This window comes from Solanum stenotomum, chromosome 9 (genome assembly GCF_019186545.1).
Source record: "Solanum stenotomum isolate F172 chromosome 9, ASM1918654v1, whole genome shotgun sequence".
NCBI lineage: Eukaryota > Viridiplantae > Streptophyta > Magnoliopsida > Solanales > Solanaceae > Solanum > Solanum stenotomum.
The window spans coordinates 4,422,839-4,450,752 of record NC_064290.1 but is presented as its reverse complement, the minus strand read 5'-3'; the positions used below and the strand labels follow the sequence as shown (position 1 = coordinate 4,450,752).

At 32.9% G+C, this 27,914-nt stretch overlaps 5 protein-coding genes across 7 annotated transcripts; 3 read left to right on the top strand and 2 right to left on the bottom strand.

The window, feature by feature from the left end:
• Positions 1-233: 233 nt before the first annotated feature.
• Positions 234-5,915, bottom strand: LOC125875732 (plant cysteine oxidase 4-like). Of its 2 annotated transcripts, none has more exons than XM_049556757.1 (6): positions 5,776-5,915; positions 4,855-5,217; positions 1,974-2,125; positions 1,632-1,779; positions 613-819; positions 234-533 (listed from the first exon to the last, which is right to left on the bottom strand). In XM_049556757.1, exons 2-6 carry the CDS (start codon positions 4,952-4,954, stop codon positions 415-417), a joined length of 726 nt encoding a protein of 241 aa, XP_049412714.1. In that variant the 5' UTR covers positions 4,955-5,217; positions 5,776-5,915; the 3' UTR covers positions 234-414. The 2 variants fall into 2 exon arrangements, with proteins under 2 accessions (XP_049412714.1, XP_049412715.1); XM_049556758.1 differs by having other exon boundaries at positions 4,855-5,136; positions 5,776-5,892.
• Positions 5,916-6,688: 773 nt separating this feature from the next.
• On the bottom strand, positions 6,689-10,029 carry LOC125875721 (phospholipase A1-IIdelta-like). Its single transcript, XM_049556740.1, has 3 exons — positions 8,908-10,029; positions 8,444-8,664; positions 6,689-7,148 (listed from the first exon to the last, which is right to left on the bottom strand). Exons 1-3 carry the CDS (start codon positions 9,913-9,915, stop codon positions 6,923-6,925), a joined length of 1,455 nt encoding a protein of 484 aa, XP_049412697.1. The 5' UTR covers positions 9,916-10,029; the 3' UTR covers positions 6,689-6,922.
• A 735-nt stretch (positions 10,030-10,764) lies between these two features.
• On the top strand, positions 10,765-11,798 carry LOC125875730 (DNA repair protein XRCC3 homolog). The gene has a single exon (XM_049556754.1). The coding sequence runs from the start codon at positions 10,865-10,867 to the stop codon at positions 11,726-11,728; it is 864 nt and encodes a 287-aa protein (XP_049412711.1). The 5' UTR covers positions 10,765-10,864; the 3' UTR covers positions 11,729-11,798.
• A 1,484-nt stretch (positions 11,799-13,282) lies between these two features.
• Positions 13,283-17,525, top strand: LOC125875725 (probable serine/threonine-protein kinase PBL7). Of its 2 annotated transcripts, none has more exons than XM_049556748.1 (6): positions 13,283-13,597; positions 15,110-15,357; positions 15,726-15,861; positions 16,292-16,550; positions 16,699-16,831; positions 16,981-17,525. In XM_049556748.1, the coding sequence occupies exons 1-6, from the start codon at positions 13,441-13,443 to the stop codon at positions 17,293-17,295; spliced, it is 1,248 nt and encodes a 415-aa protein (XP_049412705.1). In that variant the 5' UTR covers positions 13,283-13,440; the 3' UTR covers positions 17,296-17,525. The 2 variants fall into 2 exon arrangements, with proteins under 2 accessions (XP_049412705.1, XP_049412706.1); XM_049556749.1 differs by having other exon boundaries at positions 16,918-17,048.
• Positions 17,526-25,765: 8,240 nt separating this feature from the next.
• On the top strand, positions 25,766-27,914 carry LOC125875728 (peroxidase P7-like). Its single transcript, XM_049556751.1, has 3 exons — positions 25,766-25,981; positions 26,368-26,559; positions 27,323-27,914. Exons 1-3 carry the CDS (start codon positions 25,766-25,768, stop codon positions 27,872-27,874), a joined length of 960 nt encoding a protein of 319 aa, XP_049412708.1. The 3' UTR covers positions 27,875-27,914.

Here is a 27,914-nt window from a genome sequence, read left to right as displayed (position 1 = left end):
CCCCCCCCCCCCCCCCAACCAGTTTGCTAACCTACTTCTCAGCTACCCACACTCCATAACCAGAGTAGGGCTCTTGACTTAACCCCCCACCCCCTTAAAAAAAACGCAAAAAAGTGAGGCAAACCATATAGAACTCATTATCCACCGACATGAGGGAAAACAGCTGGCACAAAGAGAGCTGTTTTTTTTATGGATCTAAACTTCATTTATACTCTGTCTAACCAACCGTTAACTATTTTAAGGTGAGGTCAGTAAATTAGTGTAATGGTATATAATGATATGTACATCTCAAATGCCCCTATTTTCTCACCAATATAAAATCATAATCATTATTCTCAGACCGGCGGTAGACACGTTACTCATTTTACCTGAATGCATCATAAAAGTTGGACAGAACCAAAAAAATGAAACACGTCAAGTTTTGATGACACGGCCTTTGTATTGCCCTCTACGGATCACAAAGTCATCAGGAAGTTGAAACTCTTCCAACCAAGTCACGTTGGAGGATGTCACTCCATCCACCTCGAGTTCACCTTAAAAAAAAGCATGTCAAAATACTTCAGATTTTCAATACAATTCATATCTGTGCAAAATTTCTAACAGTGCAACTACCTGGTAGATCCACTACTGGAGACCTCCGGTAATAAGTGCAATGCCGTCCATCCTCAGAAGAGTAAGGTGGAGAAAGGATGTCAAAAATAGCACAAGGAGTTATGGCTTTGAAACAATGGATGTTGCCTCCAGAAGTAGGATACAGAGCAGTTGTCCCACACGGAGCAGTCATGTCACAGTCTTTAACAAGCTTTGCCGGTCTTGCACCTGAGAAAGCAACATTAGGAGCGAGCAGCTGAAGATAGCAAACTGCGACGTGTGTATATTATATGTATATATGTAACTGTATATGACTTCAAGAGGTCGAGAAGAAGTAGCAGTAGAATCCTGTATAACGAACCTTAATCCCAAAAAATAATACCTTAAATAAACTAGAACTAATAAAGAAAATAGAAAAAATAAACTCATAACAACTCCTTCCGATTGACATAAAATAAAAACTAGTATCTCTCTATTCATATTCTTTGGTCACCCAGTTGCAGTCAACTATCTACAAGTAATATAATTATGTGCACAGAGTTCTCACATTTTGCATTCCAGTTGAAGCATGGGATACAAAATTCTGCACAAGATGTGAACTGAACCCTTGACTTTGCAAGTCTACTCAACTTACAACTTAACAAAGTGATTATTAGTACAAGCAAGCACGGATTCTGCAGATGATGCAATTAAACCCTCAAATTTAGTTGTAATCTTTATACCTAGCTCTCAGTCAGTAAGTTTTATGGTTGAATTCGAAAAGGATGAGTTCATAAGGCAAAAATAGGCATATCATGAAACAAATACACGATTCTGAGTTATCATATTCAAACTAAAAAATAAATCTGACAAAAAGAAAAGGCCTGAAAAAACATGCCAACAGAGCCAGAGATGAGAAAGGACCTGCTACTCAATTAGAAATAGCATAGCAGAAAACAAGCACATCAAAAACATCTAATCCGAAAACTCTATATTGTGCAATGAAATGATATCGCATATCCACCAAGTACATCCTACACATCTAATTAAAGACTACGCACCTTCCAATGGAACCAAAGGACCTGGAATATTGATCCAATCATAGGCTTTCACATGAAAGGAACCATATACCAGCTTACTTAAAACTGTCATTCCAGGGTGATTGTGTAGAGGTATGACAGAGGAAGGTGGCATGCAAAATATCCCCATCTGCGAAAAACACCAAACAAGAGAAAAAATCCAATTATGCATCATTTCTCTACAGCTGGAACCCCTACAAATTGATATTAGTCATCCATATTCTCCAAATATCAGCACTCCTCTACAACCCCCACCCTAAACCCTCTTCAGAAAAAAAAAAGGAGGAAAGAAGAAAAAAGGTAAAAGCATTATGCAACACTTACAGAGAAGCTGTCACATTCATGTAAGTGCAGGTATTTGATTGGTGGCGGTGGCGGTGGCTGCAGTCCCCCATTGCGCTCTTGCAGAGTACTATTCCAACTCCGTACAAGTTGTGCTTCTTGCTCAAGACCTACATCAGAGGGCTTGATTTTATCTGTAGCCCAAATGTTAGTAATATAAGTCATTTGTGGAAACATAGGCCAAAATGAGCCTGAATTTTCATGGGAAGGCCAATGATCACAAAATTGACAGTTTAACTCATGGCCCAAATAAAGTTGCTGTAAATGAGAGTTTAGAGACTTGAGGAAGAAATTCAAGATCATCTTAAATCATGAATTTTGCAGTTCTATGCAATATTTATTTTTATTTTCTTTTAAAAAAAGAATGAGAAACACAAAAATATGATTACAAGTGCACGGTGCTATCCATGAGAAAAGTTGCACCTCAAACTGAACCGAATTACTGTCCAACCCAACTCCATGTCAAATACCGAACAAGCCAAACGTTAAATGAAGACTGCTTGCAAAACCATATTGACTGCTTCAGTTGTCTTTCTGAGACTGAGACTGGATATGGGATAAATTTACATCCCATGTTTAGAACCCTAACACAAAGCAGAGGTCTCAATCTCATTTTTTCCAAAAAATATAGCATCGTTAATCCCTTGAAGCTTTCCACATTTCACTGCTGTAAATTATAATGTCAACTAAATTCTCAATTCCTATTACTGATTTAATCATACAAACCTCCAATTTTTACCTCCACAGTAAGACCAATCTAAATCTGTCCCCAACTACCACCACCACAAAAGAAATATATTAAGAAAAAAATTAAAAACCATCCTATCTCCAAATAGCTGCTCCATGGAATTGCTCCCAGCTTTAATATTATCGTATTTTGCAAAATGTGATAAATGCGTCAGAAATGAATTGATCAGATAAAATTTCACATCTTTTGGAAGCTGACATGAAGCAATCCAGTGATGCTTTTAAGATTTACTCATTAAAAGACTTGACGTATTGATTTCTCTATCTGTCGACATCCTACATACATTAACCAATTGAACCATTACAAAAAGAGGATATTTTCCTCAAAGAGTGTTTAGATAAATGTTTTCCACTTGATCTTGTAGATAAGCTATAATCAATCTTATTCATTACTTAACAAAGAAACCAAACAGTGTGATCAATGGTTAAACACTCATTCTTCAAGCTTCTTTACATTTTAGAGATAATATTACGACCCTCCATTAGTCTCAATCCACCAATGGTGAAGGACTAAACCTTCACCATCACATATCTATCTATATCTATAATCTATAATATTCTAAAAGTGGAAAGCCACAAATTTAAAAGTTGAATGACTAAAATGTCCACGTAAGGTTGAAAAGATTTTTAACCCTTCAATCTGATACCAACCATATAACTTTTCCCCCTCCCCTGTAATTGTGTCTTTATCAGATATCTTTATATCTATTTGTGTGTTCTTAATTCTAAGGTTTCGAACTTTCCCCCTTCCCCTATAATTGCTTATTTATTAGATTTTAGCATACATTTATGAAGTCTTCAAAAAGCTCAATTTGGTACCATTATATTGAGTTGAAAGGTCACATCTCCTTCGTTTGGTAAACAAAATGGGCTTTCAGTGAGAATACCAACTTCTGACAGAAAATTCAAGCATGGGTTCAACTGATGATCATTGTTTCTCTGATGGTTTAAAGTTTTCTATTACTTTCATTCATTTATTTCACAATTCCTTTAATACTAGAGATATCTGCTCTCAAATTCTTTTCGATTTATATGGAGCATATTAGAGATCAATCTGCAAATTGTAAAGATGAAGCATGATATGATTGTTACAATTTATCATTCAAGATTGTTCATAAAAACATCACCAATTCTCATCATATATGTTAGTTTGTTGAATCAGCAATAGCTACGAAAAAATTGAACATAATTTTACTACATGTATATAATTCAACAAGAAGCTGCAGCCCTTTGGTTACCTCAAGAAATGAGAAACTAGGTATAAAGAGTTCGCATGCAAGTACATATATTCCTGATTTCATACTTCAAATTGTCACTTGAGAATTTCGTATAATCCTTACCAAAAGATCTACAGAATTGTCCATAATCATTCAGGTAAAGACACAACTTTTTATTCCTAATGATAGTCCTAAGTTCAGTAAAAAAACTATTTTTATGGATCTTGTGCTTATAAGTGTAAACAATATCTATACATTATTATAAAAAGGAGGAACAAAAAAAGGGGGAATCACATTTTTTCATGGAAATGGTGTACTTTATTAGTTTGAATATTCATCTTACAACATATGACTCTAAATTTCATCAAAATTTAATAATTACGTAATTTTTTGGCCCTCGAATCAGCAAGTTATTAACTAGCTTATTCCTTTCTTCTTCTCTCTTGACTATTCATGGTTACGAAGTCAAAAAAAATTGGGAAGCCAACAATTCAGAGAAGAACAACAATGCAGAAGTAAAATCTCATATATATATACATATAGTGTTGCAAAATCTCATGCTTACTTTTACAATCTAATCTTTCTAATGCCTTGTTATCATAAAACTATTGCATCTACCAAACCTAAGTTAGATTCAAGAGAAGCTATAGCTTCCAATCTCAAACTGGACAAAATGATAGTCACTCCAATAGGTTTAGGCGATTCTCATTGAACATAAGAAGATGGATAAAATTTTACCACATGATCTTCCAGATAACTATTTTTTATCACATCTAGAAGTAACTTGAGCAGTTAATATAGAACACAAATTAAATAACCATTTAAACCATGATGTGATTAGAAATCTAGAAATAAATATGACAACATTTATAAAGTAATTAATCAACAAAAATACATACCCAATAGGGAACGGACTTTCTCAAGAGCGTCTTCAGAAACCGGTCCGTTAGGTGAAAGTGATGCTTTACAAGCGTTATAAAGCTTTTGTACAGCTGGCATGTTCAGCAAACCGACAACCGCTATACCCACCGCTTATACAACAAAACTTATCTTACTGTGACTAACCGCTTCAAATAAACCAAAAATCCAGCCTGAAGGGTCCTCTATTTCTCGAAGACCCTTCAAGAACAGCCTTTCAAGCAGCAGACCCTTCCAGAACACAGTTTCGCATAAGCTGGACTCTACAATGCAAATCAAACCAATGATCACACATCCATGTAGTGCTTAACTGATCCTGTTTTACATTCTATTATCAATGCCACCTAACAAACAGAAGAAATCACCATTACACTCAACATTTCTGATCCACAAAAATTCAGAAATAGTACTCGCAAAAATTGGGGAAAAACTACTGTCCAAAATTACATTTTCATTTCCAAATTCCATCTCTAGATCCCTAACTCCAAGCCGAATGCTTACAACATAAAAAAAAAATCCATTTCCAATTAAAACCATGTCCAACTAAAACTGAACTTAGACGCGAGCTACTGTACTCTTCTCCGGCAACAAATCTAGATATGCAATTTATCAAAAAAATGAAAACTCACCAAAACAGAAGCAACTTGAAAGGGATAGAATGTACAAGTATATATTCCAAGCGAAATCGATGTGTTTCAGTAGATGCGTAATTCAATTGGAAAAAAGTTACACAACTTTACGATCAACAATCGAAATGAGAATCGCACTAAATAGAGTTTAAAATGCACAAAATTGGTCATGAAAACACATACAACAAAAGCATATACATATACACAAACGAGTATTTCCAGTTAACAGTAAGGATTGTGAGTGAAAATAAGCAGAGAAGGAGATGATCATACCTTTTAGAAGGAGCAGAGAGAACGGAAAATTGCGGAAAGATACAGAAGTCTGAGAGACTGTTATAGAATGAAGAAGACGAACAAAAAGATTGCGTTTGCGTAAAAATTGCTCTTTTGGAACCTTTGGCAAAATCGGGTTCTCCACCATGGGTCGGAGTTATATGGTTCTGATAAACCCGACCCATCTCTGACCACTTGAAATAATTACCCTTGGTTGAGGTATATATTTCAGATATGCCATTGTTCTCCGTCCGATTTGTCTTCCGCTAACTAATCTTCCATGCTCTCATTGTGCTTTTAATTTAGACATTTCATACTTTTCGATTTTCGAAGAGTTCTTTATCGTGCTAGGTCATTGTCATATTTTTTAATCTTTATTTGACCTTTATGGGTAGTTTGGTATGAGGTATAAGGTAAAATAATTTTAGGATAAAATGCTGAATTATTTTATTGTGCGTTTGGTTGGAGGTATTAAATAGTCATGAGATTATTTATTGAATTTCACCATTTATACTTTAATGATGGGATAACTTATCCTGAAATTGGAATTCTTTTGTACTTGTATGAATTTCTGACCACATGAATTTTTTATAGACAATTTTAATGGAAAGTGTTATCTTTGGTACTACTATCATTTTACACGATTTAGGAACTTCTATCTCGAAAATATAAAATGTTGAGTCCATCTCTAGTGTCGAAGTGTAGCGTACCTAGTGTGATGAAGTTTTAATTTAGGGTTGTATTTTTACCCTTTAAATTATTCACGAACATGCTTCGTAAATCAAATTGATAGAGAATCAATTATGCACTTCTTTTGATAACAAATAAACTCTCTTCTTTTTTAGTACGAAAGCCGTAAAACACATAATTAAATGAATCAATTCTAAATAATCAAAGATCGATTCAGAATTTTGAGTGCGCATATTTTCAATAAAATGAACTAATATGTTATAGTAATAGTCAGACAAAAAATTGTCGGTATGACTCCGAGGGGAGTCAATTCCATCTTTGCCACTAAACCAACATCTCAGATTTCCAACTATTAATTTCTTATATATAATTAATGAATTCTAATATAAATATAGAATTTGAACGAAAATTACTGAGTTCTTGAGAAGGCCCACTCAATACCTTGAATCCGCCCTTTCTAGCCATGTCTACTTGTTTCTCCATGTTTGCCAAACTGTCTAAACACAAAATGCCCTTCTTTATAACTCTGTTTTAATACTGCTTTTGTTCTGTGGATGAGTAAACGACTCTCTTTCAGAATAGCAATGTGCCTGTACTCCTCTTCCTCAATTCCATCTTCATGAATTTGTGTTATTCCATCTTCCAGCAATTTACTTATGGCTTCATTTTCCAGTGAATAAACCCTAGCATCATAATTTTAAAAAATAATAATTTAGATCAGTTAGGGGTCGCTTGGTAGAGTGTATTAGGAAATATAATGCATGTATTAGGTGTGTGTATTAGTAGTGCCTTGTTTGGTGCACTTTTTTATGTCATGTATAACTAATGCTTGTAATGCACTCTATTGTGTATTACTAATATCTAGAAGGAATTCTAGGTATTAGTAATACATAGCATTTTAACACATACATTAGATCAAATAATTACAAAACTATCCTTAATGCCTTTTCATTTTCTTTGTTGTCATAAGTTTTTATTTTTATTTTGATTTGATTTTCGGTGTCTTTTAATTTGTTGGTGTCTTAATAGACTTTATTGCCTTTTAAGTATCTTTTTTTAAAAATCTATTTTCAATATAAGTTAATCAAAAAATTTACTATTGTGACAATAAATTTGATAAAAAAAATTATTTGCCAACTTTCACAAAAAAAAATTGACGCAATAGTACAACTATTTAATACTATTTTTTTTTTAAAAAAAAGATGAAGAGTTAGTGATGTTTTAGCAAAGAAATCTTTTTTGATGTTTTAGCAAAGAATTTTGTTGCAAAGGAAGTGTACAAATAAATAAAGTGTGAAGGGTATTTTTGTAAACATATATTCTTTAATAGTAATTATGCAAGATTTGTTATTTCTAATACATTAAACCAAATAATGTATAAGAAATAATACTTGCATAACTAATGCACGCATAACTAATGCACGCATTACTAATGCAAGCATTACTAATGCACCATATTTTGCATTGTTCTTATACACTCTACCAAACGACCACTTAATTAGACTGACGATATAAAAAAAGTAATTATATTATCGATGTATATAACTTAAATTCATTAATTAATTACTTAAGTGGGCATCCTATCATGATCAACCATTAGGAATCTAGCAACATAAAGTCTTTAGCAAAGAATATTGTTTTCAAATAATTGTCAACCTATTGTTATTAAATCTTTTTTTTTTCAAATAAAAAATAAATACCTCTAAAACAAAGGACACTTGCTTTTTATTTCAAAATACTTCCAAATTTTCAAAAATCGACTCAAATTAGGTTTTAAATCCATTTTTGTTAATTTTAACTTTAAAATCTAAAAAAAAGAGCTAAATATTTTTTTCCCAAAGCGTCAACTCTATAAAATAAATTCTTTTTATATTAAAAATCCCTTTTCTACAATAAAAAATAAAAAATTGGCTAAACAAATTATCAAGTCAATTCCAAATAAACAATTCTATTTTGAGAGGAAAAAAAAAGTAAATACTCAGGGATTGGAATGTCCTCATCTAATGGTGGTGCAAGAATCCATTCTTCATCTGCATCAAGAACAACTCCTTTATTCTTTTCAACCCACCATGATCCTGGAATCAATATATCATCTTTCAATATTGAACTTGATTTGTTCACTAAAGCCAAACTTCTCTTCACTTTCATCTCAAATTCTCTATTTTCCCCATTCCAACCAGCTATTATATGCAACATCGCCTACAAAACAAAATTAACTCATGAAAATATAATTTGTTCAAGTTTGAACGGGTCATTTTTAGCTCAACCTCTTTTGACTTGTTTAGTTAAAATCATTTAGAATCTGAGTTGATATGTAGCTCAAATTGATCTACGAACAACATTTCAATAATGTAACTTTTAAGTGAATCAATAACGACTTATATATCAACACAGTTCATTTTGACTTTGTTAAGATTCAATTCAACTCGCTCATTTTCTTACCTGCAAATTATGCCAGTCACTTGGATTTTTTGAGTCCTTCAAACTTGGCGATTTTCTGGTGTCGATCACTAGCTCAATCCCTGAATTAACATACCCTAATAAAGAACTTGGATAAAGAGTTATCACATCAATTTTGTTCTTCACATGGAGGATTTTCAGATTTGGGAATTCTTTCAGCTTATCGTTGAATGCTCTGTTTCCTACCTGTGGACTACCGAAAATAATGGCGGATACCGGAATATCAGTAACCCCATTTTCAACAAGATCAAAAGCTGCTAAAATTGATAAACTTGCACCTAAACTGTGCCCAGTAAAAGTAATACTCAGATTCTCGTCTTTATACCGATCTCTTAGATCTTCAATCATTGTTTGAAGCTGTGCTCTAGCACTTAATCCCGTAAATGGTGATTTTGGGTCACTGGATAGGTAGATCTTCAACCATCCATTCATTACTCTAGGGGCATTTTCGTCATCATTACTGTTACTTCCGCCATTATCGCCATCTGGGTCAGATTTATTCAGCGATTGGGGATCGAGTAGAGGTTCAGCTGATTCGGGTAGAGCACCAAGAACATTGACCCATTCGTAATTCCTCGTTGTTCCACGAAACGCTATGTAGATTTCCCGACGACCCAGTTGTTCGCTCATTTCGTCGTTGGTTACAGCTATATACCCGATCCAATTGGATTCACGATCCCATGATTCACGAGAAAGAGAGTGGAGGAAAAAGGCTTTATGGGCACCAACACGAGCAGTGGCGTAAAGGAAGCTGACGATTTGGTAATCTGAGGCGGATTTGAACATGACTTTGTGGAAAAATGAACTTTTGCCGTATCGACTACTGCCACAGTACATGGAGTATTCATCATTGTTGAAGGCGTCGTGAGTTGCTTGACAGAAGTCGCCGCACCGGAGTATGAGTCGCCGGAGATTGAGGTGTAATGGTTCAAGAAGACCTTCCCAGTTGTTGCTTCCTAGTAATTCATGCCATGTTGCTTCTGTCCCCATTTTGTGTAAAAGAAGAAAGTAGTTATGACTAATCTTTATACTTTTTCCACTATCAGAATGGGATTTTGTTAGATGATTGGACAGGGAACCTACTCTGTAATTGTCTTTGATAATTTAAATTAATGGAGTGCATATAACATATGATTAAAATAGAAAATGATTGGACCAAAATGGTGTGAATGTATGGTTGGGAACGGGAGATTGCTCCTGCTATAGTATATACTCTCTTTTTTTCTCATCCGTCATTCGAGCTTTATTAATCCAAATGTGTGTTGTATAAGGCTTCATTCAGAAGGAAACATTCCTCGTGAAACTATTAAGAATGAAGATACAATATGGGACAAGAGTGGAAGTTGCCTCCTCTATGGGAACAATGAGGAAGGGAGATTATGATGATTTGGACATACGAATACGAGTTGTGCAAATGTCTCATTGATTGAGATTGCTTGTGGTGGAGTTAAAGAGAGGTATATGTAGGATAAAAAAGTATTGAAGAAAAGTGATTAGACAAGTCATGACGCACCTGACCGTAGAAAGAAGGTTATGAAGATCATAAACTAGACCAGAAGGTTAGTAGGTAGTTGAGCAACATCTTGCTTTCTGATGAGATAAGCTTGGTGGTAGTTTGGTGCTCTATATCCATTTCCCCCTTCATACTAGTAGTAGCAACATTTTTCTTGTAGTTTGTCCATCCTTCGATTTTTGTTACTCCTCGTAATATTATGTGTTTCGATTATCATATTATTTGGTTATTATTATTGCTCCTTATTTTTTGAATGTTATCTTTATATTTTCCCTATTGTTATGACTTATGATGGTGTTACTCAAGTAGAGTATTTACCGAAAACAACCTTCTAATACTTCCACTAGAAGCAAGGCATCACCAAATTGGCGCCTTCCCTATATTTTCAAAAATCCACATTTAATTGTCCTCTCCAAATCGCATTTGATGAAACCAGAGGATCTCCTTCAGCGCCTTAGCCCCACCCACACCCAAAAATGCACCGCCGGCTGCCCAGTTCTCGACCGCTTTCTCGGCGGCGGCATTCCTTGCAATTCCATAACCGAATTAGTCGCCGAAAGTGGATGCGGCAAGACCCAAATCTCCCTCCAGCTTCTCCTCTCCGCTCAACTCCCCACTTCACTCGGCGGTCTCTCCGGCTCCTCCATATACCTCTACTCCGAATCACCCTTCCCCGTCCGCCGCCTCCACCAACTCTCCTCCTCTTTTCCCACTCTCCACAACCCCTTAGATAAGATCCTAACCCACCCTCTTCACTCTGCTCACCACCTGTTCGACGTATTGTCTCAACTAGACTCATTATTATCCTCCCGGTGTGACTCACCTTCTTCTCCCCCAATCAAGCTAATTGTGATCGACTCCATCGCGGCTTTGTTCCGATTCGAATTTGAAAACAACCCACGTGATCTTAAACAGAGATCGGGGTTGTTTTTCAGGATTTCGAGCAAATTGAAGGAGCAAGCTAGACGGTTTGGACTGGCTGTAGTGGTGATTAATCAAGTTGTTGATGTAATGAATGATTCTGATGGGTTAAGGATTGGCAATTCAACTTGTTTGTATACATCTGAGAGAAAAGTATGTGCTGCATTGGGCTTGTCATGGGCAAATTGTGTTAATACAAGATTGTTCTTGTTCAGGCAAGAAGAGAGAATTGCTCGAGCGGTAAATGGAGACGATTGCTTTAGTACACAAACTCGGAGATTTATACACGTTGCATTTGCTCCTCATCTTCCTGATTCTTACTGTGAGTTTGTTATTACTGGAGAAAAGATTTTTGGTCTAGATAGATGAGAGCATAGGCTTGTACAAACTATGTACAGATTATCTATTTAACAGCAAAAAGAGCTGGTCTTTGCCTCTCTTGCCATTGCTACTTTGCTGCCTTTTAGCTTTTTTGTTTTTCAAAATTTCACAATGTTTATAGGAAAAACTATCTAATTACATTAATATTCATACCATATGTATTAATTCTCTATATAGTTTGAAATAGTTACGTATTATCTCACTAATTAATAATTCATATTAGATTTCAATTTAAATACTACAAATATAGTGAGTGGCAAGCGAGATAAAAGGAAAGCAAGCCAGAGGGAATGAATATATCTCAATTACATGTGAATCACATTAAATACATGTATTTGGGATATCGAGATAAAATCCGCTTAGATAGAATGTATTTGCAACAAATACACCTATGTTTGATCTAATATATGTGAGATACACGTAAATGGGGGCCAAAATTTAGCACGAATTGTAATTTCAAAAACTCGCAAAGACACACATAATTAAATGATAACAAAAACGAGTTTTGTGCAATGAAATAATATCATTGTTTGATGATTAATAATATCACAACAATCTCAAGAAAGCATGATAAAAAAACTAGGAATTCAAATAAATGGGTCTAAACAAATATGTTGCTACCAAACGAAAGACAATGACTCAAGGATCTAGCTAGTGACAATCATATCTAAACAAACTCTTTTTTTTTCAAAAAAACTTAATAATCATACTTTAAATGGATTGATATAAATATTTCGTACACTAAACATCGATTAACTCGTGACTGGGACATAATTAAGTGATGTAATGATTGTGAAAACACAAACAAAGCTAATAAAACTAAAGTGAATTAGAAAGGTTAATAAAACTAATCGAAGGGTTGATGTGTCCAGCTTCTATAATCCATGGGGCCTTCGTGTTGCCTTTAGAGGTCTTAACTCTAAACCATTTGCAACTTCATAATCACTCTTTAATTACTCATTCTATTTCAATCTGTTTATCTTAGTTTGATTAGACACAAAATTTAATTAAAATAAAAATGATTTTTGAATTCATTGATCAACTAAAAGTATGTATAATATATCAAAATATTTTTTTAATTATATGATCTTAAACATGTCATATGAAATATTAGAATTAAAGAATAATCAAATTAGGAAAAAAAATACTTATTCTAACTAGCGGAAGAGCCAAGATTTTGTTAGGGATTCAAGCGAAAAAGAATTCAACTTCTACTATATGTAAAAAGTAATTTAAATCATATATAAATAATACTATTTTTTCACCAAAAGAAGTTGACCGTTGCTAGCTCAACCCTTGAAAATAAATAATTGAGATATAAAACTCGAAAAAGATTTCTATAATTTTGACAACTTATTTCATTTTTCTTAGTAGTATAATAAAGACAAACATTCTTTTCTATAGCCACAATGAGGCTAGGGACTTATAAGCAAGAAAATAATTAATTGTACCTTTTTTGTACACTGTTTCCCGCGCGCATAGCACAAAAGAAGACAAATGCACACCTGGGAAAAATCAGAAATCAGAGAGGAGAGAGAGAAGAAAAAAAAGACTGTTTTGTGACTCAGTCCCAATTAGTCTTGTCAACATCACAGGAGTAATAGAGTAGTTAAACATCACTCTCCAATGGCTTCTCTATAACCCCCTCTTTGGGTGTCTTCATTTTTTGTTAGTACTTAGTAGTAACATCTTGTGCACCAATGGAAGCTGAAAATGAGGAGTACCATAAGAAAGAAAGGGCCATTGCAGTTACTATACTGGTCTTTGCTTCTCTTGCCATTGCTTCTTTATTTGTTGCTTTTAGTTACTATTGTTATATCCGTAACAAAGTGGCTAAGCGTCTCAAGAACCGAACTTGTAAGTATTGTCTTTACAATTTTTGTAAGTTGGTTACAAGTATTTCAAGAATTAGGTACATTTTTTGAGTTGTGGCTTTGGGGGTTCTTGAATATTGCAGAAAGTTTTGATCTTTATGTTTATATGGGTCAAGAGGGGATTGCATTGAGCTAAAAGGGGAAAGAAGAAAGGGGAGGGAGGGGTATGGGGTGGGGGTCAGTTTTTTCTATTGTAGAAAAAGAAAAGAAGAAACACACGATGTCATTGTGACAAATGGAAAGGATTGCATACATGTTTTTTGAGTTGTGGCTTTGGGGTTCTTGAATGTATTGCAGAAAGTTTTGATCTTTATGAAGATATGGGTTGAAAGGGGATTGCACTAAGCTAAGGGGTGAGGGAGGGGTTAGTTTTTCCCTTTTTAGGAAAAGAAAAGAAGACACACACATTGTCATTGTGACAAATGGAAAAGACTGCATTACATATTTTTGAGTTGTGGCTATGGGATTCTTGAATGTATTGCAGAAAGTTTTGATCTTTATGAAGATTTGGGTTGAAAGAGGATTGCACTGAGTTAAGGGGGGAAAGAAGAAAGAAAAAAGAGGAGGGAGGGGTGGGGGTCAGTTTTTTCTATTTTAGGAAAAGAAAGAAGAAACATACATTGTCATTGTGACAAATGGAAAAGATGTAATGTTGGTTACAATTTGTTGAAATTCTGAGTGAAATGCCTTAATTATTAGTAGCAGATTAAGTTTCCTCAACTTAATGGAGAAGATTTTTCTAACTGACCTTGACTAGTTTGGAATTGAGCCTTAATTGTAGTTGATAAGATTAGCACTATTGTCTAACTTGTTTTACTGAGAAAATGCTTCCTAATGCTCAAATTTACACCCTGCTTATTGTGCTTTAGTAGTTGTTTATAGAATTAGCACTAATCCTCCGGCTTGTTATACTGAGAAAATGCTTGCTAATGCACAAATTATCACCCTGCTCACTGTGCTTTAGTAGTTTTTAAAGAAATAGACCTAATCTTCCTGCTTGTTATACTTAGAAAGTGCTTCCTAATGCACAAATTATTACCCTGCTCACTGTGCTTAAGTAGTTGTTAATAGATTAGCACTAATCTTCCTGCTTGTTTTACTGAGAAAATGCTTCCTACTGCACAAATTATTACCCTGCTCACTGTGCTTTAGTAGTTGTTAATAGAATTAGCACTAATCTTCCTGCTTGTTATACTGAGAAAATGCTTCCTAATGCACAAATTTACACCCTGCTCACTATGCTTTAGTAGTTGTTGATAAAATTAGCACTGATCTTCCAGCTTGTTATACTGAGGAAATGCTCTTAATGCACAAATTTTCACCCTCGACACTGTGCTCTATTAGTTGTTTATAAAACTAGCTCAAACTGTTTGGCTTGTGTTGCATAGGAATTGCTTCCTAAGGCACAATTTTACACCTTCACATTGTGTTTTTCTTTGTCAGTTCATGTTTTGGGAAAGCTAAAGTCTTGATACATTTTTGTTACTCCGTCCAGATACGGAGAGTGCTTGTGGGGACAAGGGCAATAGTTTCTCCAATCTGAAAGTTATTGCAGAGAAGGGACTTCAGGTTTTCACATTTAAGCAGCTGCATTCAGCAACTGGTGGATTTGGAAAATCTAATGTGATTGGAAATGGTGCTTTCGGGTCAGTGTATAGAGGAGTACTTCAAGATGGGAGGAAGGTTGCAATTAAGCTGATGGATCAGGCTGGAAAACAGGGGGAGGAAGAATTCAAAGTGGAGGTAATTGCAAATATAAATTCAATATAAACCAAAAGAAGATGTGATATTGTCGTCATTAGCAAGAAAACAAATACACAAATGTCCTGATCTTCGAAAGATTTCACGTTACGATGTAATCTAATATAAAGCAAATTGCTCGATTATGAATCAAACAAACACAAGTTGCACAATCTCAACATTGCCTTTCCAATGTTATATGATTTTCTAACTATTTTCAACCCGTGAGTCAAACAGTTACAAAGTACAGAGTTTCAGTTAAACCCTTTTTGAAACTCCAAGAAGAGTTAAAGGACTCTGATTATTCTTTTACATGTTGTTTTATTGCCTCTCCTTTACTTTGGTGAATGATTTCTGTTATCAAATATCAGGTGGAGTTGCTATGCCGCTTGCGCTCACCGTATTTGCTGTCATTGATTGGCTATTGTTCAGAAAGCAGCCATAAATTGCTTGTTTATGAGTTCATGGCAAATGGTGGTTTACAGGAGCACTTGTATCCAATCAAAGGTATGTTATGGTTTTGGGCATTTTTTGGAATCTAGTAGCAGCCTGTCCTCTCTCCTCGAAAAGCCAATGTGGAAAAAATACTTCATAGGTATGGCAGTGATAAATGGATATCCTCATCAAATGACATTCTTAGACATATCGAAGTTTGCCATACGCATGAATGAGTGATTATTTATGGTGTCCTCATAGGTAATTGAGATTATTTTCTCAAGTGTAGAAAACCACACGCTAAATTGTATGTTAATACCAACTTCAATTGAAGCAAAGGACGTCTTTTCCTGAAATTCTACTGGCATGTGAAATTCCTGCTTACCGTTTACTGTTCCAAGTTGTGCCAAATGGCCCGTCCCTATTCTTATACCTTCTTTTCACATTGTTTCAAGTTTTCCTTTTCAAATTATTGATGAAAGTGTTACTCTTCAATCTGTAGGTTCCAATAATTTTTGTCCGAAGTTGGACTGGAAGACCCGATTAAGAATAGCTTTGGAGGCTGCTAAAGGTTTGGAATATCTACATGAGCATGTCGATCCCCCAGTTATACATAGAGACCTCAAAAGTAGCAACATTCTTCTGGACAAAAATTTCCATGCCAAAGTTTCTGACTTTGGATTGGCCAAGCTTGGATCTGATAAAGCTGGTGGACATGTCTCTACTCGAGTTTTGGGAACACAGGGATATGTTGCTCCAGAGTAAGAACCCTTCATTTAGCTGAATTATGTTAGATTATAGCAGTTCCATGCGTAATCATTGAGATGTTGTCTTCTCTTAACTTACCAGTACCTTTTTATGTGAGATTTTAACGTATCAATGTCGATTTCTTCCATTGAACCATCGCAGATATGCATTAACAGGACACTTGACCACCAAATCAGATGTTTACAGTTATGGGGTTGTCCTCCTAGAGTTGTTGACAGGGAGAGTTCCAGTTGATATGAAGAGATCTCCTGGCGAAGGCGTTCTGGTTTCTTGGGTAGGTTCTCATAATTATTTTAAGCATACTATCCTACATTTCAGATAATATATCCCATGTTCATTCATCCATCTAATGCCCCTCAGGCCGCGCTAGTGAATTGAAACATTAGTCTAGCTGACCTCTTCCTATTCCCATTTGTCTGTTAGGCATTGCCCCGTCTCACTGATAGGGAAAAAGTCGTAGAGATAATGGATCCAGTGTTGGAGGGTCAGTATTCAATGAAAGAAGTTATTCAAGTTGCTGCTATTGCTGCAATGTGTGTACAACCCGAGGCTGATTACAGGCCACTGATGGCAGACGTTGTTCAGTCATTGGTTCCACTAGTGAAACAACCACGACCAACTGTGAAGCCAGGTAGCTCATCTAGCTTTCACGCCACACAGTCCCCCTCCCCCCATGCTACACAATCTCCTAAGGCTCAAGACTTTTTTCAAGTGAAACGGGCATATCATATCTCTTGATCCTTAATTCTAGTCCAACTTCTATAACTAATAGCCACTTGGTTTGTCTTTGGACTTATCTAGCTTATGGAACCCTTTCATTGAGTAACTTTAATCTAACAAAATTTGATAGAGCAAGCCAGCTGATGTAATATTTTCTCATGCTAAACTAGGTGGAGCAACTATTAGTATATTAGAAAACAGTTTCTCTGCATGTAACATGTCAAAGTTCCCATCTAATATGGGGATTGTATTTGAGTATTCTTGGTTAGAAGCAATTCAAGATTTGAAGTTTATGGTCTCTACAATGATTTGAAGTTACTGTATGATAGTAAATGTGTTTGCGGTCAAATATTTATAGTCTATAGATATTTACTTAAGTTTGAGCTAAAGCCACTATGTTTTGTGAACCTACATATGTTGGATCCGCTCCTGGTACTGGGCTCCCCGAATTAAACCGGGTAAAGATTCCAATTTTATTGTTCTTACTAATTTATTGGGTACTTGCTAGTTTGTTGTTTTTCACTAGCATGGGAAAAGGGCTTGATATATCCCTCAACTTTGTCATTTGGAGTTGATATGTCCCTCGTTATAAAAGTAGCTCATATATACTCTTACCGTTATACAAACGGCTCACATATACTCCTACCGTCACAAAATAAGCTTACATATACCCTTCATTTAATGGAAGTGAAAAATTAGTTTTAAACTTATATTTTTGATTTCTTAAATACATTATTTAGGGGTATATATGATTTTTCTAGATAATTTCAAGGTATATTTTAATTTTTTTGGACATAAATTATTTTTTGACTTTTTGATTATAATTATTTGAGTTTCTTATTCTTATTTTATTTTTTCTTTCATTCCTTAGTGTAAAGAAAAAAATTTAAAACTATTTTTTCGGATATATTGTAGTTTAATTTTTGTATTTGAAGAAAAAAATTGGGTCATCTATATAAATTTTACAAGAATATTAGCAAAACTTTAAAAAATTTGACTATCAAAATAATAAATCTAAGTTAGTCATTGAAACAAAAAAAAAGTTAAAAAAAAATAATATATGTTTGAGGAGGATTAAATATACCCATATGGGATTATATTTTTTAAAAAATAATTTAACAAATTATACTAAAATTAGTTTTTTCACATCCGTTAGAAGAAAATTGTATATGTGAGACATTTATATAAAAGTAGGGATATATATGAATCATTTTTATAACGAGGGGTATATTAGCTCTAAATGATAAAGTTAAAGGGTATATCAGACCCTTTTCCCTACTAGCATAGATATTGCCGTATGGGATATTATGCTCGTAAAGACTTGAATAGATTGAAAGAAATCATATATTTTAAAGGAAAAAGAGTTAAAAATGCCCTTAAACTATATGAAAGGAACAAAAATGTCCTTAATTTATAGTTTGGCTCAAAAATACCCTTATTGTCAATATTTTGGTCCAAAAATGTCTTTATTGTTATTTAATGAATCAAAAACGCTCATTTTCCAAATAAATATATTATTATTTTCTTTTTAACACATTCTTTTCATAATAATGTTTTTTTTTAAATTAACAAATGTTTATCTTACTTCAATTAAGAAAAAAATAAAATATGAAAATATTTCTTATTTTATTATAATTATTTTATCGTTATATAAATATAAATTAATGATGGATATACTATGATTTATATATATGACATATATTATTTGTCGAAAGGGTACATGAAGTTATTCTATTTAATTGATAAAATGAGATTAAGAAGAAAAAAAACATTTCCTACATTTTTATTTGTTAAAGTGATTTTAGAAGAAAGAAAACAAGAATAGTGTTCTTTAATAATATTTTAATTAGGAAGGAGATGTGTTTAAATAGAAAAAAATAATATATTTATTCGAAAAAAGGGTATTTTTGACCCATTTTGTAACCATAGGGAGATTTCTGGACCAAAGTATTGACTGCAAGGGCATTTTTAGACCAAAGTATTGACGGTAAGGGCATTTTTGAGTCAAACTATAAACGAAGAGCATTTTTGTTCCTTTCACATAGTTTAAGGACATTTTTTACCCTTTTCCCTATTTTAAAAATAATTTAGAAATTATTATTCATGTAAGTGATTCTCAAACATCATTGATAATTTGTATCGCGTTAAGAGAAATCGATTCACATGCTAACTTTTCCCCACGCATATTCCATGATCGGTATTAGAGTGAGAGGATTCGAACTGAATAATTTTTTATTTTCAGACAATGTATAGTGTTAAAATCTACTAAATAACTATAAATAATAAATTTAAATCATTAAATCAAATATGTTGTTGCAAAATCCTGAATTTGAATTCATAAATCATAATATTTAAATTCTAAATCCGACTCTGTTTGAGCCACTTCACTCATTTTCTTAAGGTTTTGATTAGTTCGAAGTTTATTTATTTTATTAAATAAAAAACATGATAACTTAGTTCCAACATATTCCAAATAAATAAGTTGAAAAATATTTGAAAAAACCATAATCAAATGACTACGTAAATAATATAATTAATGGCGTCAAATAAAGTGAGTCTCAGAAACTACAAAGAAACATCTAGTTGTTATGATTTCTTTCACAAAAATGATGTACTAATATATCTTTACAATTGAATTTGTATGAAAATGTTTTGAGCAGGTAAAAGTTTGTTAACACAATGAACATATCCAATTTGCTTATTCAAATAAAATGAAAATAGACTTGGTCCAACTATACTTTATATAAATAAGTCCCTAAATAACAAAAGGTTGTGTTCATGAGTTTGTCAAAATATAAGTATCGGAAGTGGAGTCAGAATTTTCACGTCAAAATTAATATAAAAGTAAACATATAAAGAAATCAAAAGAGTTCAACATTAGTTATACATATTTTTTTAAAAAAATATCAACTATATATAAATAATATAATTTTTCACAGAGCTCTCTAGCCCCTACCGAGCTGGACCAGGTGCTTTTAGCTAGCTAGGTGGGAACCAACAAGTTCAATAAGATCTCTCTATTTTTTTAATGCATGGAAATCCAACTGCCTAATTATGTTGCATTTTCCAATAATATCGCGTCAGATTTAAGTTATATGTGTTGATAGTATAAGAAACTTTTTAATTCGATTTATCATAACATGTTATTTATCATTTATTATAGGTAACCGGATTAATACTATTAAATATAGTTAATTATAGTACCTAAACTTATTTTTTAAAATGATCTAATATTGTAAATATTTTTTTCTCTGTCGATGTATAGTTAGTAACTAGTATAGAGACCTCTTTTCGCTTAAGAATATTTTATTTATTTCGAATTATGTGGCTTGATTCGAAGTACGAGGGTCAAACTATTAAATGTTCTGTATAAATTCAGATATAGATTCTTCATTGTTTTGAATTATTTTTACATATATAGAAACTACATAAATAATACTATAAACCGCAATACAAATCGAAAATAAACTATAGTTAATTAGTTAGACTTGAGTATTTGCTAGCTAGCTATATAAGTTAACAACTTAGTCACTTGTAGATGAAATTAGCCAAACTCACTTGTGATTTCAACCTAATAGGTTCTGCATTTTATAATAATGATGATTTTAAGTAATCATAACTGAATTTTAAATTTTATATATTTAATTAAATTATTAATATAAATATATTATTTGAACAAAACTTATTAGGTTCAGTTGAACCTGCATGGCGGCGGCTAACTCCGCCCCAATAATGTCCAACTTTTTTTGAAATAGTGAAATTAAGTGACGAATATTGGAAGAAATCAAAAGGGAAATGCAATATTTTGAATAAAACGTCATGTCATTAATTACAAGAAAATGAGACCCAGCTACAACTTTTGTATTTTTTTGCATGTATTTTCCTACTCTTTTCTGAATTTGTAATTTTTCCCAAAGATAGAAATCAAAATATAAGGGACCCTACCTTATCTAGTTTTTTTTGGTGTCCCTCTTTTATATATTCTTGCATGCAAGAGACATAGTTGGTGCATGCGGTCACAGAGGTGAATTCAAAATTTTAAAAAGAATTTGGGTGTACAAATATTACTTTAGCTTAAATATGAGTTCTAAGATAAAATAAAAATAAAAATAATAATTTATATATGAAAATATGAAATCTCATAAATTGAGATTTGGGAAGAGTAAAATGTACGCGCGCAGACCTTATCATTACCTTGTAGAGATAGAAAAGTTATTTTCGAAGACTCTTACCTTAAGTATATCAAATCCTGATAAAAGAAGAAGAAAATAATGGAGAACGCATAAGAGAGAAAAAAGTAATAACAACAGCAAAATAATGTAATCACTAGTCCTAACCTACACAATGTAAGACAATACTCTACCCCTACTAACCAGGGGCGGACCCACGTTGGTTCCAGGGGTTCACCCGAACCCCCTTAGCAAAAAATTACACTGTATATATAAGGTAAATTTTCTGTATTTTTGTTTTCTTTTTTAGTTCCAATTTTTTTTATTTTCAATTCTGTTTTTCAAGTTTTTTTAAAAAAATTTTAAAAAACGTGCTAAAAGTGTGCTTTTAAACCCAAAAGAATTCAAGGATCCCATTTCTAAAGGCTTATTTACACGTTTATACTTTTATTTTTCGAACCCCCTGAACGAAAATCATGGGTCCGCCACTGCTACTAACCTTCTATCATGATAGGCGACCTCCACTTCTACATATTTAAAGTCATGTCTTCGATTTTGAAGTTGCACCGTGTCATGGTTGATCACCTCTTCCCAATACTTTTTCGACCTACCACTACCTCTCTACGTACTCCCTACATCCAACCTCTTATATTTTGTAAAAAAAAAAAAAAAAACTCACCATTCTTAACTTTGTAAAAAAAATAGATGCATACTTCACGTGAAGAGATTGCTTGTACGCATGTACCATTTGTGAAATGTTTATATTAAAAAATAACTAGCTATGTTACTATTGTTGACTAGTGGATCTTTATAAAATTTTGTGTATTTGATAGTTTGTAATCATAAACATTTATTTATAAAAGGAACATGAAGATATATGCGATTTATTAGTAGCATCTCAGGATATTCTCGAAATCTTATTTATGAATTGAGGTTTGTGATCATTTGATACTTAGGGCCCGTTTGACCATGCGATATCGAATCATGATATGATATCATAATATGAAATCATGAGATGAAGTTAAAGTTTGTTTGGATATGCGATATGAAATTTTTGTGTTGTAAACATAAGAATCTCATAACTTGTAAAACTATTAAAATAATCTCAATTGTTTCTTCAATCTTACCAAATAAATAAAAAATTATAAAATCGCATAATAAATTATTACAAATCTATTTGTTCTCCACTTAAGTAATTGTTTCATCTAACTTTAATTGATCAAACTTTAATTCAATAAAAAAAATTGAACATAAATTGTAGTGTACTAGTATTTAATATAATCCTCCCACATAGTGGACAATCTCCTTACATTGAACTTGCATTTCTCAATCATATGACCAAAAAGAGGAATCAACATTGTTACTTTGAGTCATTTGTTGGTCAATATCATTCGCAACTATATTTTCATGCTCATAGACAAGGGCGGATCTACGAAGACAGATGGGGTGCCACGACACCTAGTGATCTTGGAAAAAACTTATATATATATATAAAATAATTCAATATATATTAACTTTGCTATCCAGTAATTGAAATGTTGAACAGTTCAATTGGCAAAGGAGACTGTCTGCCACACAACATCGCGGTATCAAACCTCTCTGTCAGCACCTNNATATATATAAAATAATTCAATATATATAAACTTTGCTATCCAGTAATTGAAATGTTAAACAGTTCAATTGGCGAAGGAGACTGTCTGCCACACAACATCAACATCGCGGTATCAAACCTCTCTGCCAGCACCTAATTTTTTGACTGCTCCTTTTTTTCTTTTCTTTTATTTTGTGTGAACGACTTTAAATTTTTTTTCTCCATTCATTCTTATTTATTTACTATTCTTTATTAATTCAAATTGACTCCTTTTCACAATTAATTTTTAGTTTTTTTTTTTAGTTTCTCTTACACTAATTACTAATCTCTTGATATGAGTGTTACGTGTTTATTCTTTATCAATTAATGAGTACAAAATTATGAACGTCAAATAAATATTATTAAGAATATATTTAAATAGTAGTTTTAAAAAAATATAAGTTTTAAAAATGATGAATATTATTATTAGAGTTTTTTTTTTAATTTAAAGGTTCTTGCTAAGTAAGATGACTTGGCTAAAACTGCAATTTTTATTCTTTCCCTACTATATATCTCCAACAACACATAAAGTAAATGGAATATGAATATATTAAGTTAATACTATTAGATTGTTTATACAAGCTCAAATTTTAATGTGAAATTTTTTTCCCTCAAAGTTTTAGCGAATAAGACATCTAATTTCAAAAAGGAAATAAAAATTGAATTGTTTAGTTATCTCTAATTTCAGAATATCTAAAAGAAAATATTACTAACATGCATATTTGATCGATTTGTTTATAAAAATAAAAAGATCAATACAAATTGTAACCCAAAATTAAAGCAATCAATCCTTTTATCTTTACTTGAACGATGTGGCACCCACATCCTCCAAATCCTAGATCTGCCTCTGCTCATAGACCATAAATATTTCACCACTCTGGTATTCTCGCAAAAAATTATGTAACAATGTACAAGCTATGAAATTTTCACTTGTGTGTTAAATTGTCGATATCATAATGTTTCATGTCTTGTTTCACTTGTGTGCAATTACACATTTTCAGTGCATTCATTTCGCGGTAAAATCAAACATATTTGAAGTAGTGATTATCAAACATAAATCACTAATTTTATCATTTTTTCATATTAAATTGCTTTAAACATTTTTATATGTAGCCGAAAGAGAAGTATTTTTAATTATGAAAAACCAAAAAAGTATTACTCCCTCTGTTCTTATTTATATTCACCAAATCAATTCCTACTTTATCATTTATATTCACCAAATTTAAAGTAATAATAAATTTTATATTGGTGATAATAATAAATTCTAAAAAGTAATGATGTGATTATAAATTTTATTTACTATGAAATAAATTGTTAGTAGATATAAATGTGATGTTGTTTTAACAAAATATAAACTTGTGAATATATTTTTGTATTTAAAAAAATCTCAAATCGTGATATGGAATTCTCAAATCATGATTTTGGAGAATATGAGATTCCATTAGCATGAAATTGCATGTCAAACACTGATTTCATCTCACGATTTCATATCATGATATGATATCGCATGGCCAAACGCAGCGGCAGAGCCAGAAATTTCACGAAGGGTGTCCAAAAAAAAAAGGAAAAAAATGTTGCTAGTGAGATTCAAACACATGAGCATTTGGGGCTCTTTCAAGGCATCTAAAATCACTGGGCTACAACACCTTATTCTGACAAGGATGCCCAAAATTTATTATTTAATCCCTTTGTGTATCATTTTACTTATAAATACGGTATTATTTTCCAACGAAGGGTGTTCAATTGGACACCCTCACTATAGGGTAGCTACACCCCTAGCCAAACACCTACTTAGAATTGTATAAGCATTAGGAAAAAATTGATAGTTTCCACAATTTATAAGTTTTTTTATGTTTATGACAAGTTAAAAGATCAAATGTGTCTAAACTTTAAATCAATCTGATTTCAAATAACGTTGAAGTAGAACCTTGTTACGTTCCTTGGTGTATCTATATACAATTTATTATTGAGATCACGCTAACGCGCTTCGGCAGCTAAGTTTGAATATATACTAGACTTTTAATTTGTACACATGTTATTTAATTTCTCTCTAGCTACTAGTACGTACTTACTATAAAAAGTAAATTATAAAATTTAAAGTTAAGCAGATTTGGCATTTTGTGTTTCTCAATACACACAGCTCAGAGCCAGTTTGTGGTTAGGGGTTCATCCAAATATTATTTTGCGAAAAATTATATTGATTTTTCCGTTTCAATAGAAATAATCTATTTTCTTTTTTAGTATGTTTATAAAAGAATGATTCCTTTCTCCTTCTTTTTTGGCAACACTTTAATTTTAGGTTTTTACATGGCATGTTTAAGACCACAAGATTAAATGACATTTTGATATATCTGACATAACTTTAATTTAGGACTACAAGATTGAAAAAATCTTCTTTATTTTCTTATAAATTCCGCTTCAAATTGAACTAGACCATTCTTTTTTAAACGAAAGTAGTATTATTTATATATGGTTAAAATTATTTTTTATGTATACAATATTTGATGTTGAATCCTCTTCAACTAGTTCGTATGTTCGTTTCTTCAGATTTTAAATCAGAAATCTTAACTCGCTGACGTAGCTTATAGAAATAGAAACTTGTATATAAAGGGCCTCATGCATGCTTACTTTCTCATCTCAATTCACATTCTCATAAAAACGTATTGCTATATTATCTATATTTAAGCATATGACATCCCTAACTAAGAACCTCATTTTGGCATTTTTGTGTGTTTTATTTGGTTTTGTTTGCTTTAGCAATGCCCAATTGTCATCCAATTATTATGGGGCGTCGTGCCCTAATCTAAAAACAATTGTTGGTGACGCAATGAAAGAAGCGGTGAATAGAGAGTCCAGACTTGGTGCCTCTATTGTTCGCTTGTTTTTCCATGATTGTTTCGTTAATGTAAGCTAAATTTTCTATTTTAATGGAGGATTTTCATTAAGGGGTGGTAATAATGGTAATAGGGCTTGAACATACAATTTCATGGAAATCTTGCAACCTCTTAAACAATATGATAAACGTTCGATTTGTTTTAAGAGATGTCAATATTTTTATTTTTATTTATTAATTAAACTAAAATTTGACCTTTATATACAATATAATGTTTCGACGAAGGAGTGTCGCTTGACACCCCTCTACCAAAAGTGGGTCCGCCCCTGTTTGAATGGACTTATGACTTATAAATCAAAAATCATAAATTAGGCTTTTTTTTGTTATTTCGAATTAATGCACATGTGTATATTATTCTAACATTGTTTTTTTTTTCTTTATATGGTTACTTTAATTAGGGATGTGATGCATCAATATTACTGGATGACACGTCATCATTTACAGGAGAGAAGAATGCAAATCCAAGCATGAACTCTTTAAGAGGATTTGAAGTGATAGACACCATTAAAACTCAAGTTGAAGCTGCTTGTCCTAATGTTGTCTCTTGTGCAGACATACTTGCTCTTGCTGCCCAAGAAGGCGTTGCGTCGGTAAACATGCATATTATACTTACGTTGGTGCAAAAATATTCTTCGTTCCATATTAATCGTCAATATTACTATATAACTACGTAAAAGTTTTTTTAATTTACACTATCAATATTATATATATATGCGCGTACTTTATTGTTTCAATTTAGATATTATGTTCTAAAAAGAATATTACATTCATATTTTTGAAAATAATTTAACTTTAAAGTTCTTATATTTTATTCTTAATAAAAAGTTTTGGTAGCCACACAAGTATCATACTTCATCCATCTTTTTATATGGCATACTTTCTTTCGGTTTGTCTCAAGAAAATGTCATAATTCTTAATTTACAAACAATTTATTTTCTTGAACTTTTGGTCTAATTGAACATCATTAAATAAATTGAAACGAAATAGTAGCATATTCAAAACTATCCATTTTTTTTTAAAAAAAAAAATCTTTCATAAATCAAGTACCATGAAATAGAATAGAGGAGTAAGTTAATTCCTAAACATAAAATATTGTATATAGTTCAACCAACTAAGTATGTGTATCTCATGTGAATTACCATGTAGAACGTCATATATAATATACGTATCTGCTTGTTCAACGTTATATAAATTTAAGTGTGACAAAAATTGAAGGTCACAATTCACGTGTGAAAATTGAAATCAAATTAAACAACACGATAGAGAAAATTTATAAATATACATAACTTATACATTATATACATATTTTGTAAATTAGATCATTGCGTTCTAATTTTTTTTCCTATTATGCAGCTAGGAGGGCCATCATGGACCGTGCAATTGGGCCGAAGAGACGCAAGAACCGCAAGCCTAAGCTCCGCCAACGCCCAAATCCCCATGCCAACTTCCACCCTTTCAACTTTGATCTCCATGTTCTCCGCCAAAGGCCTAAACGCCGCCGAAATGACCGCCCTCTCCGGCAGCCACACAATCGGCCAAGCCCGGTGCGCCAGTTTCCGTAACCGCGTTAACAACGACACCAACATCGATTCGGGATTCGCCGCCACACTCAGGGCCACGTGCCCTGCTTCTGGCGGCGATGGAAATCTGGCCCCGTTGGATATCCAAACGCCGAGCCAATTCGATAATAAATATTATCAGAACTTAGAGGCTCGGCGTGGATTGCTTCAATCGGATCAGGAATTATTTAATGGCGGATCTCAGGATTCGTTAGTGAAGAGTTATAGCAGCGATGGTGAAGCTTTTAAAAGGGATTATGCATCTGCTATGGTGAAAATGGGGAATATTAGCCCACTTACTGGAAATAATGGTGAGATCAGAAGGAACTGCAGGGCTATTAATTGACGATATAAACGTATTCTTTAACTTGACATTATTATTATCT